The 23021-nt window shown below is 43.3% G+C and overlaps 1 protein-coding gene across 1 annotated transcript in view; it reads left to right on the top strand.

Annotated features, from left to right (window-relative positions):
• Positions 1–663: 663 nt before the first annotated feature.
• LPCAT3 (lysophosphatidylcholine acyltransferase 3) overlaps positions 664–23021 on the top strand; it is a 42227-nt gene continuing 19869 nt past the window's right edge. The window contains exon 1 of the mRNA XM_002822828.6: positions 664–1225. Within this exon, the coding sequence (XP_002822874.3) occupies positions 1075–1225 (151 nt within the window). The 5' untranslated portion in view covers positions 664–1074. The remainder of the gene's footprint in view (positions 1226–23021) is intronic.

The following is a 23021-nucleotide window of genomic DNA, read 5'->3' as shown; positions in this document are numbered from 1 at the left end:
TCCTTCAGAGCACTTACCTTCACTTGCAATGACACGTTAACTGATGCTATTATTTGTGCACCATCCCACTCCGTGGCTCTGGGCTCCTCATTCTGTTCCCAAGCCCAGCACAGTGTCTGGCACATGGTAAGTGCTCGACAGATTTTTTTTTTTTTTTTTTTTTTGGCGTAATCTTAACAGGATTACCTGTAGGAAATGAGAATGAAAAGCAGGGCCGGGAGATAGGACTCTTCTGTTTTACATTTCTATACTGTTAGAACTTGTATCATAAACATGTATTACTCAGTGCAAGATTATTTGAATTTTTAATTAAAATAGTAAGTGTTAAATAGGCATATCTTAATTTCATCGCCTCTCGGGGGACGGTCATGTTTTACTACAGGAAATTGCATGGAAAAGGGATCCATGAAATAAAAGGAGCAGACAATGTCTGGCACTGGGCTTTCCGCTGAACCTCCGGGAGTGAAGGCGACGAGTCTAACAACCTAAGAATTTAAGAAGGGGCCGGGAGGCGCCGTTAGGGGGCGCGCGCAAGGCGGCGCGGGCGTTCCCGCCTCCCCGTTACATGCCCCAGTAACCCCAGCGCCGGCGACCGGGAGTAACCTCGCGCGCGGGCGGCCCCCCCGCGCCCAGACTCTCGCCTGCTCCCGCCTCAGCCAATGGGAAGGCAGCGAACGGGCCGGCCGGACGCTCGCCCCGGAGGGCTCCTCCCGGGAGCATTTCGAACGGAGTTGAACGGTCGCCGGGCCACGGGCTCAGACCTTTCCAATGGCAGATCTGGGTCCCGACGCCAAGCCCCGCCCAGCCCTGGGCCTCCCCGCGTGCATTCTCGGCAGGAGTCACCTTTGCCTTACAAACCTTCAGACCCGCCCTCTTCCTACCTTGCCGCGCTAGGCCCCGCCCTCTGCGCAGGTCGGCCAATAACGGGGTGAGCTGGAGCCGCGGGGCGGGCCTCCAGCCAATGCGCACGCCGTGGGCGGGCCCCGAGCCGGAATTGGGGGTGAAGCGATAGCGTTTTGCCCGCATTTGGGGCGCGCGGAGCTGGGGGGTCCCTGTGGGGCGCCCAGAGTTAAGATGGCGTCCTCAGCGGAGGGGGACGAGGGGACTGTGGTGGCGCTGGCGGGGGTTCTGCAGTCGGGTTTCCAGGAGCTGAGCCTTAACAAGTTGGCGACGTCCCTGGGCGCGTCAGAACAGGCGCTGCGGCTGATCATCTCCATCTTCCTGGGTAAGGACCCTCCTGCCTCCCTCCGCCCCTCGCGGAGTCCCCGGGGAGTAGGGGAGAAATGGGGACAGGACCTCCCTCTCTTCCCGGAGCCACCCGGGAGGGCTGTGCTGGGTGCCGGTGTGAATCCTGAAGCACACCAACAGCTACTGAGGGAAGACAGAAGTCCTGTCTCGAGTCTGGGGCGCTGTGCCCTCTGAACCTCTTCACCTTTCTCTTCAACCCCTGCCATGCCCTCTGGCCCCTCAGTCGGGTCCCCGCCCTCTTGTGCCAGGCGCTACCCTTGCTCCCACGACCTGTCTTTATTTGTCGCTCTGTTGAGTTCCACTGTCTGGCCATGTGTCCTGCTCTGTCATTAATAACCACCCCGCACACGCGCGCATCTCATCGGTAGGCATAGGGCCCCTAACTTTAGCCCTTTCGGCCTTTTCAGCCCCATATTCCATATTTTATATTCTGAGTGTCTGTTTTGTTTATTGCCAGCTTATATTATACTTTCATCTCTTTTCTGTCCCGTTCCTACTATTTTCTTTTTATACCATGTTGCTTTTTTTATTTTCCAAGCCACCTACCTGTCATTTACCCTGGAATATCATTTTAATGCTGGACTTGGGAAACAGGACTAACAACCTCCTTAAAATCGATCCATACTATTCCAAGCGTTTATTACATGTGTGGTTCAAAGGATGTGGTGTGTCTGAATTTATGCCACAACAAGCTGTATTACAACTGGTTTATAGGCTTTTTTACCGCATCCTCTCTCCATGGTTTAATACATGGAGGTAGCATAGTACAATGGAAAAAAAGTATGGGCTTTGAAGGCTAACAAATCAGACCCAGCCTTGTTGCTGCTCACAAACTGAGGGACTCTACGCAGGCCGCAAAACCCTCTGGGCCTAATTTCCTTATCTATAAAATGAGGACAACAGTGCCTACCACATAGGATTGCCATAAAGTCCTGTAGAAAGGCCAAGATTGGGAAGTACCTGTACATATACATACATAAAATTTAAGCAGTTGGAACGTTTTATGAAGGTTATAGAACTTTAGGAGCGGGTGGGTGGGAAGGATTAAGCAAAAGCTGTAAGTGGCGATAAGGAAACAGGACTGGGGCTAGAGCAGAGGGTTAGAGGTCTGAACCATGAGAAGTTTGAGATAAAGTTGGGCAGGTGTGGAAAGCCTTAAATGCCAGAGAGAAGTTTGGCGTTTATCCAGTATACAGTAGAAACACCGACATATAATATCACCAGAGGGTGTTAACCCAATCTAGATAATGGGATAGGCATTAATTCATATTTAAACAACCTTGCCTAATAGCATTGTTACTTTCCTATTACATATCAAACCAAGATCTTCCTTTCTTCCAAATAAAGATCACCTTTTTCTTCCTCTGTGGAATTGTAAGATTTTAAAGACGGAATGGAACTGGGGTTGTGCAGTTTGCTCAGTGTCACCCAGACATCATCCAAATTTATCAGCACCCCAGTCTAGGGTTATTTGCACTACACCAGCTTTGAACTTCCTACTCTTTCATCCTTGTTTCTGTCCCAGTTATTTTTGACATTGTAATTAGCAATTAATGTTTACATTTGACAGGACGCAGCAGCTTATACTTATAATCCCAAAACTTTGGGAGGCCAAGGTGGGAGGATCGCTTGAGGCCAGCCTGGGCAACATTTTATTTGTCTCTACAAAAAATTTTAAAAAATTAGGCCAGGCGCAGGGGCTCATGCCTGTAATCCCGGCATTTTGGGAGGCCAAGGCGGGCAGATTGCTTGAGGTCAGGAGTTTGAGACCAGCCTGGCCAACATAGTGAAACCCCATCTCTCCTAAAAATATAAAAATTAGCTGGGCATGGTGGTGGGCACCTGTAATCCCAGCTACTTGGGAGGCTGAGGCAGGAGAATCACTTGAACCCTGGAGGTGGAGGTTGTAGTGAGCCAAGTTAGCTCTACTGCACTCTAGCCTGGGCGACAGAGCAAGACTCTGTCTCAAAAAAAAAAAAAAAATTAATAAAAAAAATGAGCTGGGCGTGGTGGCTCATGCCATGCCTGTGGTCCCAGCTACTCCCGAGATTGAGATGGGAGGATCACTTGGGCCTGGGAGTTTGAGGCTACAGTGAGCCGTGGCGCCACTGTACTCCAGCCTGAAGGATAGAGCAAGACCCTGTCTCAAAAAAAAAAAAAAAAATTGTATTACATTCATTAGTTAGGAAACTGTTGGTTTCTCCACAATAAATTCAGAATGTAACACAAGTAGCAACCAGTTATAAGGGGCAATCTGTTAAATGGAGTTAGGGCTGGAATTAGGACTTGGAATTCAACTTTTGTGTGTTGACATAAAGAATTCAACTTTTGTGTGTTGACATAATCACATACTGCCTGTGCACTCCTGCTGGGCTGTTGCTGTGTACTGTCACGGGGCATACAGCTGACTAGGAAATTGTTTTCTCCATATCCCACTCCTCTTCTCTCATCTTCTCTCATTACCACCAATCATCAAAGTAATAAACACTTGGTGCAATGCATCTACCACACTCCCGAGCCCCCTTGCTCATTCTGCCATTTCCCACACCCTGCCTTCCTATCTCACATACCGTGTTGCCTTCAGTAACGCATAGTAGTTCTCACTTTTAGATCAACTTGGGGCTTCAACTTGCCGCCTATCAGGTATAGCTCATCATGTGGATGGGTAGGATTGTATTCCTAGTAGGCACAGTTTAAATACATACATGTAAATATAAATTGATTAAGCTTGATGTGTGCGTGGTAGGAGTGCATTTTGGTTGTAAATATGTTTCCCTTACAAAGGTTATTACCATTTCTGTGTATTGTAACCTAGAAACCAGTAGCCTTTCAGCAGTGGAGTTCCTGGTTCTTGAACCCAGCTCTCTCAGGGAACTGGGATACTGGAGGAAATCCTTGCTGGAGGTACCAAGAAAGCCTGTAGTCCAAAATGATTTCTGGTTCACTTTCCACTGATTAGATTAATTCAGGTTAAAAACACCTCCCTAAATGCAAATACCCCAAGGGAAGAGTTAGGTATATCATTCACATTTTAAAGTGTACATTTTAATCAGATAGTCTAATTACTATTTTCTTAACATCTTACTTTTTTTACTTCAGTTCTGTGTGCTGATCTTGGGGTGGAATGCAGAGCATTAAAGCACTGGCTTTTAAACCTTTTTGACTAAGACCCATGGTAAGAAATATGTTTTACATTGTGACCCAGAACACACAGACATGTATGTGTATACACGTATTTGAAACAAGTTTCAGGAAAGAATACTTGCCCTTAATAATAACTTACTAAGTTGATTTCACGACTTGTTAATGAGTTACAACAGTTTGAAAAATCTTGAGTTAGAGGCTGCAATTTTTTTTTTTTTTTTTTTTTGAGACGGAGTCTCGCTCTGTCGCCCACACTGGAGTGCAGTGGCTCGATGTCGGCTCACTGCAACCTCCGCCTCCCAGGTTCAAGCAATTCTCTTCCTCAGCCTCCTGAGTAGCTAGGACTATGGTGCACACCACCATACCCAGCTAATTTTTGTGTTTTTAGTAGAGATGGGGTTGGCTAGGATGGTCTCAATCTCCTGACCTTGTGATCCACGAGGTCCACATGATCCACCTGCCTCGGCCTCCCAAAGTGCTGGAATTACAGGCGTGAAATTACAGGCGTGAGCCACCGCGCCCAGCCGAGGCTGCAATTTTTAATATTCGATACTTCAAAGAAAAAGTAAGTTTATGTGGACTGCTGCACTGGAGTATTTTGAGCAGTCAGAAGACTGTAAAAGAAGTGTGTTTATATTTGTGTTGTGTATGCTTGCAAGGAGTTTGATGGAAGGATGCTGAAGAGGAATTTTGCCATGAGCCCTGGTGCTGGCAAATACTACCAGAAAACATCTCCCCTTTGACAACTTGGATCTCATCACTCCTTAATGTAACTAATACCATGAATTGCTCAAATAAATTCAGTAACATGCACCTACTACAGGTAAAGCAGTATTCTTAACCCTGCAAGGGCAAGAGCAGTGGGTGTAGTATGAGTCATGGAGCCCTGCACTCAAAGGTATTATGGTCTGTTAGGGTACAGGAAATGGGCATGAGATAAGTATACTAATAACCCCAATAAATTTTAAGCACCATAAGAGAGGTACAAAGCTTTGTGAGATTTAAAGATGGGACATTTCATTTAAAGATGAGCCAGGTTGCAGCATAATGAGATGGTAAGACTTAAGGAATAGCATGAGCAGAGGCACTGAGGTGTGAATGTGGCAACACAGCCAAAGAACAGTCAGTAGTCTAGTGTGACTAAAACAGGACTTTCGAGAAGTGATGGAAAATCAGGCTGGAACTGTAGGTTAAAGAGCCTTGAAAGCCAAGGTAAAGAGTTTGTACTCATGTAGGTGATAGGGAACATTGGAGATTTTTGAATGGGGAATAATATGGCTGGAGCTGTATTTAAAGATAATACAGCCTGGGGTGCTTTGAAGTCAGCATAGACAAGTAGTAGCGAAACGAAGGAGAAGGAAGTGATCTAGAGAGGAAGTTATAATGGCTTGGAGGCAGGGTGGCTGCGCTGAGAGGAGAAAGTGGGCATCTCCTGTGAGATGTTCTAGAATACCGGAACCTTTTGAAAGGGAGATTCTGTAGACACTGCATCTACACAGCTGCTCATGCCTGAAACCCAAGAATCAGCTTTGTTGCCTTTCTTCACTCACTCCCCACATCCCAGTCACCCAATCCTATCAATACAACCTCTAGATTGTGTCTCAGATCCATCTACTATTCTCCATCACCACAGCCACCAGCCATCTGTCACCAGCACCACCCGAGTAGCCTGACTGGTCTCTAATTCTGTTCTTGCCCCCTCAGTCCACTCTCCAAAAGCAGCCAGAGTGATCCGATCCTGTGCCTCGCCTGCTCAGAACCCTTCAGGGGCTTCCATACCTGGCTGGTAAGCCCCTGCCTGCTGCCCCAGCCTCATCCCAAGCAAGCTGACAACCTTTTAGCCACATGGCCTTTGTTCAGTTCCTCAGGAAAGGCATGAAGGCTTCGCTACCTCAGAGCCTTTGCACACGCTCACCTGCTGCCTGGAGTGCCCTTCAGTCACCTGACAAACTCCTTTTCATCTTCCTCTGAGTTCTTTCCTGACTCTCATGTTAAATTATGTCCCCTGTTACACTTTCTCATACTGACTGGAATTTCCTTCCAAGTATATATTACACTGTGTAATTATATATTTGTAGATGAGGGCAGAATCCATGGAAGTTTTGTTTACCACAGTGTACCCAGAGTTCAACACAGTACTTGGCTTGTAGAAAAGGCTCGATAAATACGTGAATAGGTGAATGTATGAATGAATAACTTGGCAGCTTATTAGCTGGAGGATAAAGTCGTAATTTTAAAAAGACCCCGTCCTCCTGCCTGAGTAGCTGGAAAGATAAGGGTATTTTTGACCAATGCCAGAGGTCAAGTGGAGGATCAGATATTGTTCAGTGCCAGGAAATGATCTGGTTTGGGATTTACTTAGGTTCCAAGGGCACTTCCAGCTATCTTGGGAGTTGTGAAGCCTGGTCTTGAGCTCAGGAAAGAAGCTGGGCTAAATACAGTTTTAGGAGACAGTAATGGTATCATAACTGACTCAGGGAGGGAATGAAATGCCACGGAAAAGGTTTTACAGAGAAGAGGATCTTATTCACATTGATTGGGTATGTTAATGTTACTACCCTTTGATAATAGTAATAGCTGGCATTTATTAAGGGTTTTCTGTGTACCAGACATTGTCCTAAATGGTCAACAGGCAGTTCCCCACCTCAACCTGCCAGTTACCCGTGAGGTAATTATAGTGCTGTTAAGATCTGGTACAGATAGGAAAGTCAGCCCTACAAAGATAGAGTAACTTTCTTAAAGTCACACTCAGTTCTGCCTGACTCCAGAGTTCCTGCTCTTTACCGCTGAGATTGGGAAGAGCATGTGGGGATGGAAAAGATAAATGCCCTTGGTGTCCTTTCCTCTTTTCACTCTCAGTGGTTAAACCAAGATGCAATCAGCATATGAGCCACCTCTCAGTGTCCAAAGCTAGAGCTGGCCAAATGGAGCAGATGGCCACCCTGCTTACCGTGAGTGTTCCCTAGTCTTGGCCATGATGGTGGCTTGGCTGTTAGACTGATCAAAAATTGCAGCTGGGGGTAACAATTCATTCCTCAGAGGTTCAGAATTAGCATCACTAAAGTTAGCGACCTTTAAAATCAAAGGAGGTCCTGTAGTTTAGTTCCCTTTGGACCAAAGTCAGGTCTGGCCCTTCAGAAAAAAATCCATTATTCAGTGCAGAAAGCTTTCTTCAGGTAGCACTGGAATCACAATATAAAGAGACCAAAGGTAAGCTAGATGAAAATTAAACAGCATTAACAAAGCAAAGAGACTTCTGACCATAATACAAAGCAGGGTCCAAAAATTCTACTGCTATAAAATAGGGAGATTGTCCTAAATGACTTTCAAGGACCCTTCCAATTTTAAAAGTCTAGGTATATTACGTCTACATGTTTAGACTTTATTCTAGTTCATACTCACAAATTTCATCATAATCTAAACCTTCCTGTTTGGGAATTTCTTTAATTTCTTTTTCTTTTTCTTTTTTTTTTTTTTGAGACATGGTCTTACTCTGTCGTTCAGGCTGGAATGCAGTGGTGCAATCTCAGCTCACTGCAACATCTGCTTCCCAGATCAAGCAATTCTCCAGCCTCAGCCTCCTGAGTAGCTGGAACTACAGGCGTGAGCCACCATGCCTGGCTAATTTTTTTTGTATTTTTTGTAGAAACAGGGTTTCACCGTGTTGTCCAGGGTGGTCTCGAACTCCTGAGCTCAAGCAATCCACCCGCCTCAGCCTCCCAAAGTGCTGAGATTACAGGCATAAGCCATTGCCCCTGGCCAAGAATTTCTTTTAAACACAATTTTCCAGGTCAGGCACGGTGGCTTACGCCTGTAACCCCAGCACTGTGGGAGGCCAAGGCGAGAGGATCACTTGAGTCCAGGAGTTCGAGACCAGCCCGGGCAACATAGTGATACCTCATCTCTACAAAAAGTGAACAAAATTAACTGGGCTGGGTGGCATATGCCTGTAGTCCCTGCTGCTTGGGAGGCTGAGGTGGAAGGATCACTGGAGCCCGGGGTCCTCTGCTCAACTCAGGACGTTGAGGCTGCATTGAGCCAAGATCATACCTCTACACTCCAGCATGGGCAACAGAGCAAGATTCTGTCTCAAAAATAAATAAATAAAAATTTTTTTTAATTAGCCAGGCATGACGGCATGCACCTGCAGTCCCAGCTACTCAGGAGACCAAGGTGGGAGGATCATTTGAGCCCAGGAATTTGAGACTTCAGTGAACTATGATGATGCCACTGCATTCCAACCTAGATGACAGAAGGAGACCTCATCTCTAAAAATAAATATATATATTTTTCCAACCACTTTTTATCTATACCCCAATGTCTTACATTCCATAAAACATTATGTTTTGAATTCCAATATAACTTTATTGTTAAACATGTTTCTTTGCAGAAGCATGTATAAGTTAGGGTCCACAAGATTATTTGCATAAGCTAATTTACAAAAAAAATTATATAATCACTGACATGAAAGCATGTCTGGGCAGCCATGGGAGCTCGTATGAGGCATCCAGTTCAGTTGCCTTTTAAAAATGATATTTGCATTAGCTGGGCATGGTAGCATGTGTCTGTAGTCCCAGCTACTCAGGAGACTGAAGTGAGAGGATGCACCAGAGCCCCAGAAGTCAAGGCTGCAGTGAGCCATGATCGCACCACTGCATCAGCCTGGGCAACAGGAGTGAGGCCTTGTCTCAGTCAGTCAATCAATCAGTCAATAATGGTATTTGGTCTTCTGAAAGAAAGTGGCATTTTAGCTGGGCCTTAAAGGGGATGGTAAGATTCTAGTCAAGTAGAGATGAAAGCGGAGGAGCTTTCCAGCTGCAAAGAGTAATCTGGAGATCAGGAAGAGTAAGATCCTGTCTGTCCCTGAATCTAAGGAAAAAGAAAAAAAAATTTTGAGAAAAATCTGAGGAACAGCAAGTAGTCCTCTTTAGCTAGAACAATAGAAGATCATAAAAGAGCAGTAGAGAAAAACATGATAGGCCTTTTATGTAGGTGGAGGTCAATGACAGAGTAAGATAGTAACATGTGCATTGTCTTTAGAGACCTTCTGGCCTAGGTTCAAATGCTGGATCAAATAAATATGTACTAGCTGTTTCACCATAAGCTCATTACCAAACTTCAACCACCCATTTCTTTATATTCCCACAGGCCAATTTTACTAAAGATTTGCAATTAAGAGTTAAGCAATTTATCTGATAAATATTTTTAGATTTATATTTCATTCATAACTAGCAGCAGTATTTTGAAACAGAATACAAAATTTATATGAATTTTTAAAGTAATACAGTCATCAAAGAAATTTTCTATTTCTAGAAGACTGCTTAGGCATACTCTTTTGTGATGTGTTCATTCTCCTTTGGCCTGGAAAAGTTTGAGAACTGTTGCTCATTGGGATGTTGTAAGGACTAAATAAGATAAACTATCTTGTAAGGACTAAATAAGATAAACTTAACCATGCTTGACCCAAGATCACCTTAAATAATTGTTCTTCTCTTCCCTGTCAATAAATATTTATTTTCTCTCTTTCCAAGGAGACACAAAGTATGGTCTTGTGACCAACAGCGTCTGTATCTTATGGGAGCCTGTTAGAAATGCAGATTCTTCGGTCTACTCCAAAAATACTGATTGAGAAACTCTGAGGATAGTGCCCAGTAATCTGTTTTAGCAAGCCAGGTTATACTTACTACTCTAGAGTTTGAGGATTACTAATTTAGTATATTTCTTCCGGTGCCTATTTTGTAGTACTTGATGTCCTGATAGTACCTTTTTGGAATGTCATTGACCAGGCGCGGTGGTTCACGCCTGTAATCCCAGCACTTTGGGAGGCCGAGGCAGGCAGATCACCTGAGGTCAGGAGTTCGAGACTAGCCTGGCCAACATGGTGAAACCCATTTCTATTAAAAAGATAAAAATTAGCTGGGCATGGTGGCACATGCCATCCCAGCTACTTGGGAAGCTGAGACAGGAGAATCACTGGAACCCAGGAGGCAGAGGTTGTAGTGAGCCGAGATTGCACCATGGCACTCCAGCCTGGGTGACAGAAAAAAAAAGAAAAGTCATTGTATCCTGTACTCTTTGGAATAAACAAAACTCTTAGATTCCTTATGGTTTAGTTTTTCCCATTCGTAGGCCCGACAGATAGGAAAGTTGGGCCTACAAAAATTGAGTAACTTGCTTAAAGTCACACTCAGTTCTGCCTGACTCCAGAGTTCCTGCTCTGGATGTTATTTGAAGAATAAAGAGATGTTGTTGTTATCATGTTCGCATTGTTATTATGTTCATTATGTTCATTATCATGATCATTACATATACCATCTGTTTCACACTTTTGATGAGAAGGTTAGATACAGAGGAGTTTTTTGTTTTTGTTTTTGTTTTTGTTTTTTGAGATGGAGTCTCACTTTGTTGCCCAGGCTGGAGTGCAGAGGTAAAATCCAATGTCAGCTCACTGCAACCTCCACCTCCGGGGTTCAAGCAATTCTCCTGCCTCAGCCTCCGGAGTAGCTGGGATTACAGGCATGAGCCACCACACCCAGAGGAGGAGTTATTTTAATAAGGTTATTGGACTAATGGCTCCGTCTTTTTTGTGTTGCATCAACCACCTTGAGCAATATAGCATTCTCCTGATTGATCTCCTTACATTTCTTAATATAAGTAATAAATTGTGACTTGTAGCTTTAACAAAAATTAGGTACCCTAGTTGCAGCTGCCAGGGAAAGCTAGTCTAATATCAAAGCAAACCATCCTTCTTCTCAAGCACAGAGTTTTTAAGATAGGAGTGTGTGTGTATTGACATTTTCCTAGCAGTGGCTGAAGTCAAGGACCAGGAGATTTAGGGCCCACTTGGAGTTCTTATGGTGAAACAGTAATAGCTTCCTAGAGACCTTTAAAGCTTATCTGTAATTTGTATAGTTCAAAAGATATTGTATACATCATTATTTCTCCCTGCTTTCAAAACAGGAAGGGGGTGTGGAGAGTAACACACTAAAAAAAGGATAAGTAATTAATTTCTGGGTAAGAATTTCCTTTTGGCTTAAAATGGACTGATTGTGTAAGTTCCTCCCTTTTCAAGCAGAAGCTTTGAAGATAGTGAGATACATGAAGCTCTGGACATCTTGAATGAAGTATTCTGTATAAGAACCAAGTGTATAATAACTGTTAGTAATAGAGGCTTCTCATAGAAATGTCATTGCATTATAATTGTAGGGACAGTTTGTCAGAGAGTAGGTAGAAGATTATCAGACCCGGGTTTTGTTCTTGGCTCACATGAAGTCATCAAGTAGGCTGTTTAAATGCTTCACTTTAACCATAGGCTAAGATTAAATTAAAAATAAAAAGCTTTTGTCATGGCCAGGCACAGTGGCTCATGCCTGTAATCCCAGCACTTTGGGAGGCCGAGGTGGGTGGATCACCTGAGGTCAGGAATTTGAGACTGGCCTGACCAACATGGTGAAACCCTGTGTCTACTAAAAATACAGAAATTAGCCGGGCACGGTGGTGCACGCCTGTAATCCCAGCTACTCGGGAGGCTGAGGTAAGAGAATCGCTTGAACCTGGGAGGGGGAGGTTGCAGTGAGCCGAGATCTCACCATTGCACTCCAGCCTGGGGGACAGAGCGAGACTCCGTCTCAAAAAAAAAAAAAAAAAGCTTTTGTCAATTAAAGATGCTTGTCAGTACTGAGTATTCATGTTGCTATGGCATTTTTATAAGAAAACTGTACATGGTCATATCTACTACCTAAAATAATACATAGTGAGATAGTAATTTTACAGGCAATTAAGAATTTGCTGGCCAGGCGCGGTGGCTTACACCTGTAATCCCACCACTTTGGAAAGCCAAGGTGGGTGGATCACCTGAGGTCAGGAGTTTGAGACCAGCCTGGCCAACATGGCGAAACCCCGTCTCTACTAAAAAAAAATCCAAAAAATTAGCCAGGCATGGTGGCTGGCACCTGTAATCCCAGCAACTTGGGAGGCTGAGGCAGGAGAATCACTTGAACCCGGGAGGCAGAGGTTGCAGTGAGCCGAGATCGCGCCATTGCACTCCACCTGGGCAACAAAGGCAAAAACTCCGTCTCAAAAAAGAATTTGCTATAATAGAAGATCCATGTGTACATTCTGTATGCAAATCTTAGGAAGATATTAGATCCCAGAAGGTTAAAGTTCTGATCTCTATATATTTGTATATGCTTTAAGGAGAAGTGGCATCCATGTAGATGTGGTAAATGGCTTATAACTCTTGAGGTTTCCAATTTCTGCTATGGTAGCAATTCTAAACTCAGATGGACTTGGACATTACTCTGGATTACTGTCCCTAAATATCAACTACTGTTTATAAGCCAGCAGAGGCCAACTGAAATAGTACCCATAAAGTTCCTACAGCATATCCCTCAGTCAGAAGTGGAAAAGATTGATTAAAGTTGGAGTATAAACATATGGGGCCCTGACCAAAAATATTGAACCATACTACTAGAAATCCCCATTCTTTAGCTAAAGGATAATCTGACTTCACTTTTAATTCTTCATTGACTATTGGTGCTCTGAAAGAATAGGAAATAATAGCAAAACATGAGAACTCCTAGATAGCATACATTTATTTTTAAAATGTATACCATCGGCCAGGCACCATGGCTCACGCCTGTAATCCCAGCACTTTGGGAGGCCAAGGTGGGCAGATCATTTGAGGTCAGGAGTTGGAGACCACCCTGGGCAACATGGTGAAATCCCATCTCTACTAAAAATACAAAAACTAACTGGGTGTGGTAGCACACACCTGTAATCCCGGCTACTCAGGAGGCTGAGGCAGTAGAACTGCTTGAACCTGGAAGACAGAGGTTGCAGGGAGCCAAGATCACGCCATTGCACTATAGCCTGGGAGAAAACAAACAAACAAAAAACATATGGTCAACTTCCCAAGTAAACTGACCAATGTCAGTTTAGGTTCAGTCTTACTGTAGGAGTGCCTGCCGTAGGCCAGCGCCTCTCAACCTTTCCACTAAGTACATTAAGATCCTAACAGTAATCATTGGGACCCCAGGTCATCGTCTCAACACAAGCTCCAGATTTCTTCAAGTCTTGGCCCTCTTGTTCTATATCAAAATTTTATGTATATTATTTTTATATTTTCAAAAATTCTCCCCAAATCATCAAGTAATATTGAGATGCTGACATAGAAAAAAGTAGATTTCCAGCTGGTATGATCAGTGATAAACTGGACTTCATCAAAATTAAAAGCTTTTGTGCACCAAAGGATACCATCAAGAAAGTAAAAAGCTATCCCACAGAATAGGAGAAAATATTTGTAAATCATAAGTCTAGTATTCAGATGTTTAAAGAACTCTTAGAACTCAACAATAAAAAGATAACCCAGTTTACAAAATGGATAGGAATAGACAGTTCTCTAAAAAAGACATATACATGGCCAATAAGCTGGTGAAAAGCTGTTTAATATCTTTAGTCATCAGGGAAATGCAAATCAAAACCACAGTGATATATCACTTCACACCTACTAGGATGGCAATAATCAAAAGCACACAAACAGGTGTTGGTGAAGATATGGAGAAATTGGAACCCTCAAGCATTGCTGGTGGGAATGTAAAATGGTGCAGCCACTTGTGGAAAATAGTTTGTCAGTTCCTCAAAAAGTTCACAGCTACCATATGACCCAGCAATTCCATTCCTAGGGTTATACCCAAGGGAACTGAAAGCATACATTCACACAAAAACTTGTACACAAATGTTCATAGCTTTATTATAATAGCCAAAAGTGGAAACAACCCAGTTGTCCACCAATTGGGACAAATTGAATGAATAAGCAAAATGTTATATCCACACAATGGAATGTTATTCAGCCATAAGAAAACAATGAAATCCTGATCACATGCTGCGACACAGATGAACCTTGAAAAATTGCTACATGAAACAAGCCAGACACAAATGGCCATATATTGTATGATTCCATTTATATGAAATACCCAGAATAAGCTAATTCGTAAAGACAGAAAATAGATTGGTGGTTGCTAGGGGATAAGAGGAAGGGTGAATTGGGAATGGCCGCTATGCGGTACAGGGTTTCTAATGTTCTGGCATTAGATAGCAGAGATGAAAATGTTCTGGCATTAGATAGTGGAGATGGTTGCATAACACTGAATATACTAAAATCCACTGAATTGTACACTTAAAAAAATGAAGAAAGAAGGACTATGCATGATCAAAGAAAAAAATGCTTTGGGCTCAAGTAGGGATAGAATAAACAGTAAGACTGGAAAGACCGATTGTGAAGGGCCTTGAATGGCAAGCTAAGGAAGTTGGCTTTCATCTTATAGATAGTAGGAAGCCACCAGAGTATTTTGAGCAGGGGTGGCATGTTTAAGGTAGTGTTATAGGAAGTTTAATTTGTGAAATGAGAAAGAGATACTATCAGCCAGGAGAGGTAGAAGGGTCTATAAAGTCAAATTGAACACCCGAAGTTTCAGATTTCATGAATGACCCTGGGTATGTGTGTATACACATATGTATGGGATTCGTAGTCATCTGGGGAAGGCTGAGGTGCTAATATGAATATTGAAAACTAGAGAGGTAATATAGCAGAGTAGTTAAAAATGAAAACACTCTGAACCCACATGCTGTCTGGGTTCAAATTCCAGCTCGGCTACCTTCCAGCACTGTGACCTTAGGTAAGTCACTAACCCTGTCTGTGCTTTAGCTTCCTCTTCCGTAAGATAAGGATACCTACTCATCAAGGTTGTTGTGAGGATTAAGTGGGTTAATACATACAAAGTGTTTACAATGTCAAGCTTAAAGAAAGGTCCCCAAAAATGTCAGCTGCTAGTCTGAAACTCCAGAGCAGGTTTGAGAGTAGCCCGCTATTGTTCTCTGCCCCAGATAACCTATGAAGTAACAGTCCTAAAGTGTTAAGACAAAACAAATTTTTCTTTGTGAAAAATGACCCTTAAAAAAAAACTCCATCTACTAATAATGAAGCTTAGTAGTAGTAAAGTGATGATTTTTAGCCATAAAATGGGTTTTCTATATCTTAACAAATATAGTGTAGAGTTTCACAATATTCTTTGATATGAACCAGTCTCTCATACTTTCTGTATAGCGCTGATTCTCTAAGTAAGATGCCAAGGCATGACCTCCCTTCAGGAATTGGGAATCTGCATTTTTAATAAGCATCCTAGGTAATTCTTATGCATGATACAGGTTGAGACCAGTGCCATGTACAGAAGTGGGAAAAATGGCTTATGAAACTCAGTTGTATTTAGCACACTGTATTAGACATAAAATTTGAAAACCCAACCTGGACAACACAGTGAGACCCAGTCTCTACTAAAATAAAATGAATAAGTGAACATTGAAAACCAATGAATAGTATAATGTATTCAGTTCAGTGAGACATGAAACAATATTTTTGCTTAACTGAATCAAACATATGTTAAAAAAAAAAACTTCACCCTACTCCCAAAGCACTCAATAAATTCTTCAGAGAAAAGGAAGAGCTTTTTGTACTACATTGCCTCTAAAATCTTCTGTAGGATAAGATATTTTAAGATAACTTAAAATCTTGTTTTAAGTTTTTAAGTCTCGTTTTAATAACCAAATAAAATGGTTTTTATTTGAGCCAGTTTCAAGTTCTTAAAGTGACACATAGGACTTAACAAAATCCATTATTTGTCATTTGTGCTTTGCCCATTTTTACTGATTTCTTCATACTCTGAAGGAAAAAAATGCTACAAATGTATGTTGATATATAAGAGAGTGCATTCCATAAATATTAGAAATTTTTTTTTCTTTTTTTTGAGATGGAGTTTCACTCTTTCGCCCAGGCTGGAGTGCAGTGGTGCAATCTCAGCTCACTGCAACCTCTGCCTTCCGGTTTCAAGTGATTCTCCTGCCTCAGCCTCCTGAGCAACTGGGATTACAGGCGCCCGCCACCACGCCTAGCTAACTTTTGTATTTTTAGTAGAGATGGGGTTTCACCATGTTGGCCAGGCTGGTCTTGAACTCCTGACCTTGTGATCCACCCACCTCAGCCTCCCAAAGTGCTGGGATTACAGGCGTTAGCCACTGCGCCCGGCCAGAAAAATATTTTTATGGAATTCAAACTTGTATTTTCTTTTGAAGGGATATAAAAAGGGTGAGAGAACCCAACAACCACACTTATTCAAATTTATAAGGATAATTAGGAGTATTCTCATGGTTATCTTTAGAATCTCAGTAGGGTAAAAAGTTTATTGTTTCATTTGCTGAAACTCCTGAGAAAAAGTCTCACCACCTTTGTATTTACAGAGATTAGATTTGGCAACTCTGAAGACAAGAGAAATTATGATAAGTGTTTGGAGGGGTTGGACAGAAAACAGCTAATTAGTCACTTGGCAGTGTGGCAGGGCAACCTTTGGGCAACCCAGTCCAGATTAGGTTAGAAGAGGAGCCACGGACCTTTTGTCCACTGCAAACCAGTGCCACAAATGAAGTGGGAAGAGACAGGTTACCACATACTGGTTGGACTTGAGAGAGAACCAGAAAGTGTACAATCCCATAAGCATAAAAAATGGGGATAAAACTTCAAGTGTATATAAGAGTAAGAACAGGAGGAAACAGTAACAGAGAGGGCAGGAGAGAAAGATCAGAAGGAATCGGACAGCCTGAGAAGAGGAACTGGGGGCTGAGTCCTGGCCTGGCCTGGCCGCTCCCCACTGCTCCCTCTGTGCCTCTGAGGGTTTCAGTTTTCCCAAGTGAGAAGCAGCTGTGCTAGATTGCGTCTACAGGCCTTCCACTCCTGGACCAGAACAGTTGCCCCTGCATCTAAAATACATAGCTCTAGCATATAAAATCCGGGTTACCTCACTCCCCCCAACTCCCACATCTCACTCCCTTCCTTTCCCTGCCTGCCCTAATTCTGGCTGCATTCTGTTCTTGCCTCATATGGGCTCTTTTTCTCCTCCCCTTCTTTTCCAATGTCATGCAGTCTCTTAACACTGGGTTTCAACCACTATACAGAAAAATGTTAGTGAAAAAGGAAGAGGGGTTCCATGCTGCGTGATTCTCCCTAACCAGGCACACTAAACTAGGGGTGACAGTGTATCACAAAGTCCAGACTCACAGTCTTGCTGCCCCTTCTCCTCTTCAAAGTTTGTTTCCGAAGTACCACCCCTTGCACCTCACATCCCAGCCAACTCTGCCTACCTGTCAGCCCCAGCCCTCCTCAGGCCTGCCTCAGCCTCACAGCCAGGATCCTACCAACACCAACACTGCGCCAAATAACCCCTCCCAAAAGCCTCACCGGAACTAATCTGGGGACTCTGCCTATTATTAGGAACACCTTGGATGAAGCCCCTACCCGCAGAATTCTGGCAGTAGCGGCAGAATTTTCAGGCATATGCCTAATTTTGTTGGGTGGTGGTTGATTATTTTTTTTAAATCTAGGATTTCTGGGATCTGAAGCTTATACAATCTTGGATACCTTCTTTAAGAAAAAGAATACAAAAATATCTTCTATAAGTTTTACAAAAATATATGACCATGTGAGCACGTTGCTAGCTCCCGCCCCCACCCCACCCCCCAGAGCCTTGGAAGAGGAGTCAAACAAGCTTTTTTAGCTTCATGGCAAATATGCTTCTTCCTGGGAGTACTGGGTACATTCACAGACCTTTATTTTTCACTTTCTATAGATTTAATTTAGTTAAGTCAGTTCGAAGCGGGCAAAGGCCAAAATTTCTCACCCCTAGGTGGCTCAAATTTCTGAGCCTGAGATTTTATATCTTAAAATCCATTAAAAGAATACTCAATTTTCGGCCAGGCGCGGTGGCTCACACCTATAGTCCCAGCACTTTGGGAGGCTGAGGCGGGCAGATCACGAGGTCAGGAGATCGAGACTATCCTGGCTAACATGGTGAAACCCCGTCTCCACTAAAAATGCAAGAAAATTAGACAGGCGTGGTGGCGGGCACCTGTAGTCCCAGCTACCCAGGAGGCTGAGGCAGGAGAATGGCGTGAACCCAGGAGGCAGAGCTTGCAGTGAGCCGAGATTGCGCCACTGCACTCCAGCCTGGGCAACAGCCGTCTCAAAAAAAAAAAAAAAAAAAAAAAACTCAATTTTTAAGAAGTTAGGTGTAGGTATGCTTATATAAAATATTTAGACATGCATAAGTATTTTAAGTGGCCTGAAGGAAGTACATGTATGCTACTTTTGCAAATATTTTCGCTTTTTTTTTTTTTTGAGACTAAGTCTCACTCTGTCGCCCAGGCTGGAGTGCAGTGGCGTGATCTCGGCTCACTGCAAGCTCTGCCTCCCGGGTTCACGCCGTTCTCCTGCCTCAGCCTCCGGAGTAGCTGGGACTACAGACACCCGCCACCATGCCCGGCTTTTTTTTTTTTTTTTTTTTTTTGTATTTTTAGTAGAGACGGGGCTTCACCGTGTTAGCCAGGATGGTCTCGATCTGCTGACCTCGTGATCTGCCTGTCTCGGCCTCCCAAAGTGCTGGGATTACAGGCATGAGCCACCGCGCCCGGCCAAATATTTTCACTTTTAAGATGCCCTGCAAGATGGCTGGTATTTTCCCGATTTCACAGATGAAGAAATTGAGGTTTAACGAATGTAAGTAGGCCAGGCGCGGTGGCTCGCGCCTATAATCCCAGCACTTTGGGAGTCTGAGGCGGGCGGATCACCAGAGGTCAGGAGTTCAAGACCAGCCTGACCAACATGGTGAAACCCCGTCTCTACTAAAAATACAAATATTAGCCAGGCATGGTGGTACACGCCTGTAGTCCCAGCTACTTGGGAGGCTGAGGCAGGAGAATTGCTTGAACCTGAGAGGCAGAGGTTTCAGTGAGCCAAGACTGCACCACTGCACTCCAACCTAAGGAACAGAGTGAGACTCTGTCTCAAAAAAAAAAGAATGTAAGTAATTTGCCCAAGCTGCAGAGCTAAATTTTAAACTAGATCATTCTGATTCCAAAGCCCAGATAATCTGGCTAGAAGTTGCACCAGGGGATTTACTAATTTACAAAGAATTAGAATGTGATAAAATGCCCTGAGTACAGGCAAGTGTGATTTTTATCTTTGCTAGTAAAGCCATTTAGATGTCTTAGAGTGCCTCAATCTGTTGCACCTGTTCTACTAAAACAAAGAAATGAGTCAACGGCCTCTTTTAGCTTTAACATTCTTTCTGTCTATACATTTTTATAGAATAATTTTTAGTTTTTGCAGCAGGTTTCACCAGTCAGCCAACGGGTATGTATAACATTAATCACTAGCACTACACCTCAGAAGTCTTGCTTATTATAGAATAATTTTTAGTTTTTGCAGCAGGTTTCACCAGTCAGCCAACGGGTATGTATAACATTAATCACTAGCACTACACCTCAGAAGTCTTGCTTATTAAGAGCACTCAGCTTAAGTGAAGAAATTAAAGAATTTTGGTAGGCCTTTGGGACAGTTCAAGTTTAGGTTGTTTGGCTGAGTTGAGAGAGTAAAAAACTAACATTTCTTAACCTAACCCTTTTTCTTTCTTTCTCACAAGTAACAGCTATCCAATAGCTTGCCTTTAAAATGTCCCCTCTATTGTTCCTCCCCCAGACATTTTTGATCACTTGTCCCAGTTTCCATGAGTCCTGTATCACAGCTGTCACAATGCTTGAGCTATTCAGGTGGAGGTAACTTTCAGAAATGAACTGCTGAAGGAAGCAGAGTGCTCAAGAATTAGATTAACAAAGAAAGTACACCTAAATTTAGCATTAAAATGAACTTTAAAAATATTTTTCAATAGGAGGATAAGCAAACATAAAAATGGGTGTGCTTATGTCTATAAACAGGTGCTGGAGCATAGATTGTTATCTGGACATCAAAGAATAATAGAGCTGTAGCTTTAAAAGAGCACACAGCTGGTTATTAGTGATTCACTCCCAGGTCACTGCCAAGTGCCAAGGCATGCGGCAAGAATAGTAGAATGGAAATCAGGTGATGTGGATTCTAATTTGAGCTCTGCTCTGTTAACCTTGGGCATGCCAGTTATCCCCTTTGGACCTTAGTCTCTTATCTACCTAATGAAGGGTTTGGAGCAGGTAATTCTTCAGTTCTAAGTAAGAATCTGGATTCATGAATAACTGTTCAGCATATGACTCAGCCCAAGGTGTACAGGATTGCTGGAGTGTGGAAGGTATGTTGGCTCCTGCCCGTACTAGCAACAAGGCTTAATCTAGTGAACAGAAAGGATCAAAGGTGGCTATATCCCCGCCTAAATGTCCGTGATCTACAAGTGCTCTTCCAGCCGGCAGAGAGGGTCAGTAATGAGATTTTGTATCTCATTATATGAAGTTCTAAGCACTGAGCCTAATCAGTTACCCATCACTTAAGTAGACAGTGTCACTCAGAGCTTAACTCTCCTTCCTATTTTTCTTTGTCTTCCTTTTTTCTGTGAGTTCTCTAACATAAGGAACTTCCATTTTGGTGAGAGAATAGAAAAGTTGAGGGACAGGCCAGGTGTGTTGTAAGTAAGACTGATCCAGCTGATTGGTTTGCCATTTAGATTGCATGGCAGACATCTGCCATAAGCACTTAAAACACACCTTCAATAGGTATTAGAAAGCACACACAGGGCCAAACATAGTAGCTCACACCTGTAATCCCAACACTTTGCGAGGCTGAGGCAGGAGGATTGCTTGAGCCCAGGAGTTCAAGACCAGCCTGGGCAATATAGCAAGATGCCATCTATACAAAAAATTTAAAAATTATCTGAATGTGGTGGCACACTCCTGTGGTCTCAGCTACTCAGGGGTCTGAGGTGGGAAGATCACTTGAGCCCAGGAGATCAAGGCTGCAGTGAGCCATGACTGCGCCATTGCACTCCAGCCTTTGCGACAGAGCAAGACCCTGCCTCAAAACACACACACTGACTAGGGATGGTGGCTTATGCCCAGCACTTTAGGAGGTTGAGGCAGGCGGATCACTTGAGGTCAGGAGTTTAAGACCAGCCTGGCCAACATGGTGAAACCCTACTCTACTAAAAATACAAAAATCAGCCATGCGGCCGGGTGCAGTGGCTCTCGCCTGTAATCCCAGCACTTTGGGAAGCTAAGGCAGGAGGATCACCTGAGGTCAGGAGTTCGAGACCAGCCTGACCAACATGGTGAAATCCTGTCTCTACTAAAAATACAAAATTAGCCCTGTGTGGTGGCACATGCCTGTAATCCCAGCTACTCGGGAGGCTGAGGCAGGAGAATCACTTGAACCCGGGAGGCAGAGGTTACGGTGAGCCGAGATCACGCCATTGCACACCAGCCTGGGCAACAAGAGCGAAACTCCATCTCAAAAAAAAAAAAAAGAAAATCAGCCATGCATGGTGACACACAGTTGTAATCCCATCTACTTGGGAGGCTGAGGCAGGAGAATCGCTTGAACCTGGGAGGCAGGGGTTGCAGTAAGCCAAGATTGCACCACTGCACTCCAGCCTGGGCAACAGAGTGAGACTGTGTCTTGAAACACACACAAACACACACACACACACACACACACATAATTTGCTGTTGTTTTGGGGGCATGGTGGCACATACCTATAGTCCTAGCTACTTGGGAGGCTCAGGCAGGAGGATCACTTGAACCCAGGAAGTTGAAACTGCAGTGAGCTGTGATTGTGCCGCTGCACTCCAGCCTGGGCAACAGAGTGAAGTACTGTCTCAAGAAAATAAAAGATAAAGAAATAAAAACATAAGGTTTAGATGGCAACTTTAAAATGTGAAAGGAGGATATATAGTTTTTTCAAAATTCTTCTAGGAGCTATGCCAGCAAAAAGGTTTGACGACCTGAAGACCATTATATCAGTGGCATAAACATCTTTAATTTGTCCTTTTCCTTCTCCTACACCTAGTCAATTGATTTTTTTCCCCCATTTATCAATTTCAGACTCTGCCTGGTTTTTCACTTTCCCATCCATTTTGTTACAATATTTTTCCCCTCTTGAAATTAGCCCAGTCTCTTGGAGCGAATGCCCCATGATCCTTCCTACCTCTGTGTCTTTACTACATTATCCTCCCTTGGAATGCCGTCATCTCTTCTCTGTTTAAGAACTACTTCTCCCGACTACTGTGGTCGAGATTGATTTCTCTTTAACCTCTACAACATTGGCTATTCCATACAGTTAGCCCTTAGCATAGAATATCATTGTTTGATTTTGCTCCTTAAGAATAGAAAGCACCTCTTAAAATTCTACCATATTCCCCCTAATGCCTAATGTAATGCTAACCACATAGTGAGTGCTTAATAAATATTGTATTGACTGCCTAGAGTACAGAGCACTTGTTCACTCATTCGTTTGGTCATTCAACTAATACTTTTTGAGAAATGTTGTGTACCAGGAACTGTACTAGGCACTGGGGTACGGTAGGGACTAAAGTAGATGACAGTCCCTGCTTTGAAAGACTGAAAAGTAAGATATATGGTATTTCAAAAGGTAATAAGTACTGAGAAGAAAAATAGAAAAAGCAGGAAAGAAGAACAAGAAGTGTGTGATGGGGGAGGGTTACAGGGTGGGGAGGGGTAGTGTTGTATACAGTTCTAGATAAGATAGGGAAGTCCTCACTGATACTTATTTACAAAGGACCTGAGGTGTAGGAAGGATTTGAGCTTATCT

Source organism: Pongo abelii, chromosome 10 (assembly GCF_028885655.2).
Source record: "Pongo abelii isolate AG06213 chromosome 10, NHGRI_mPonAbe1-v2.0_pri, whole genome shotgun sequence".
Classification (NCBI taxonomy): domain Eukaryota; kingdom Metazoa; phylum Chordata; class Mammalia; order Primates; family Hominidae; genus Pongo; species Pongo abelii.
This window is presented reverse-complemented; position numbering and strand designations above follow the sequence as displayed.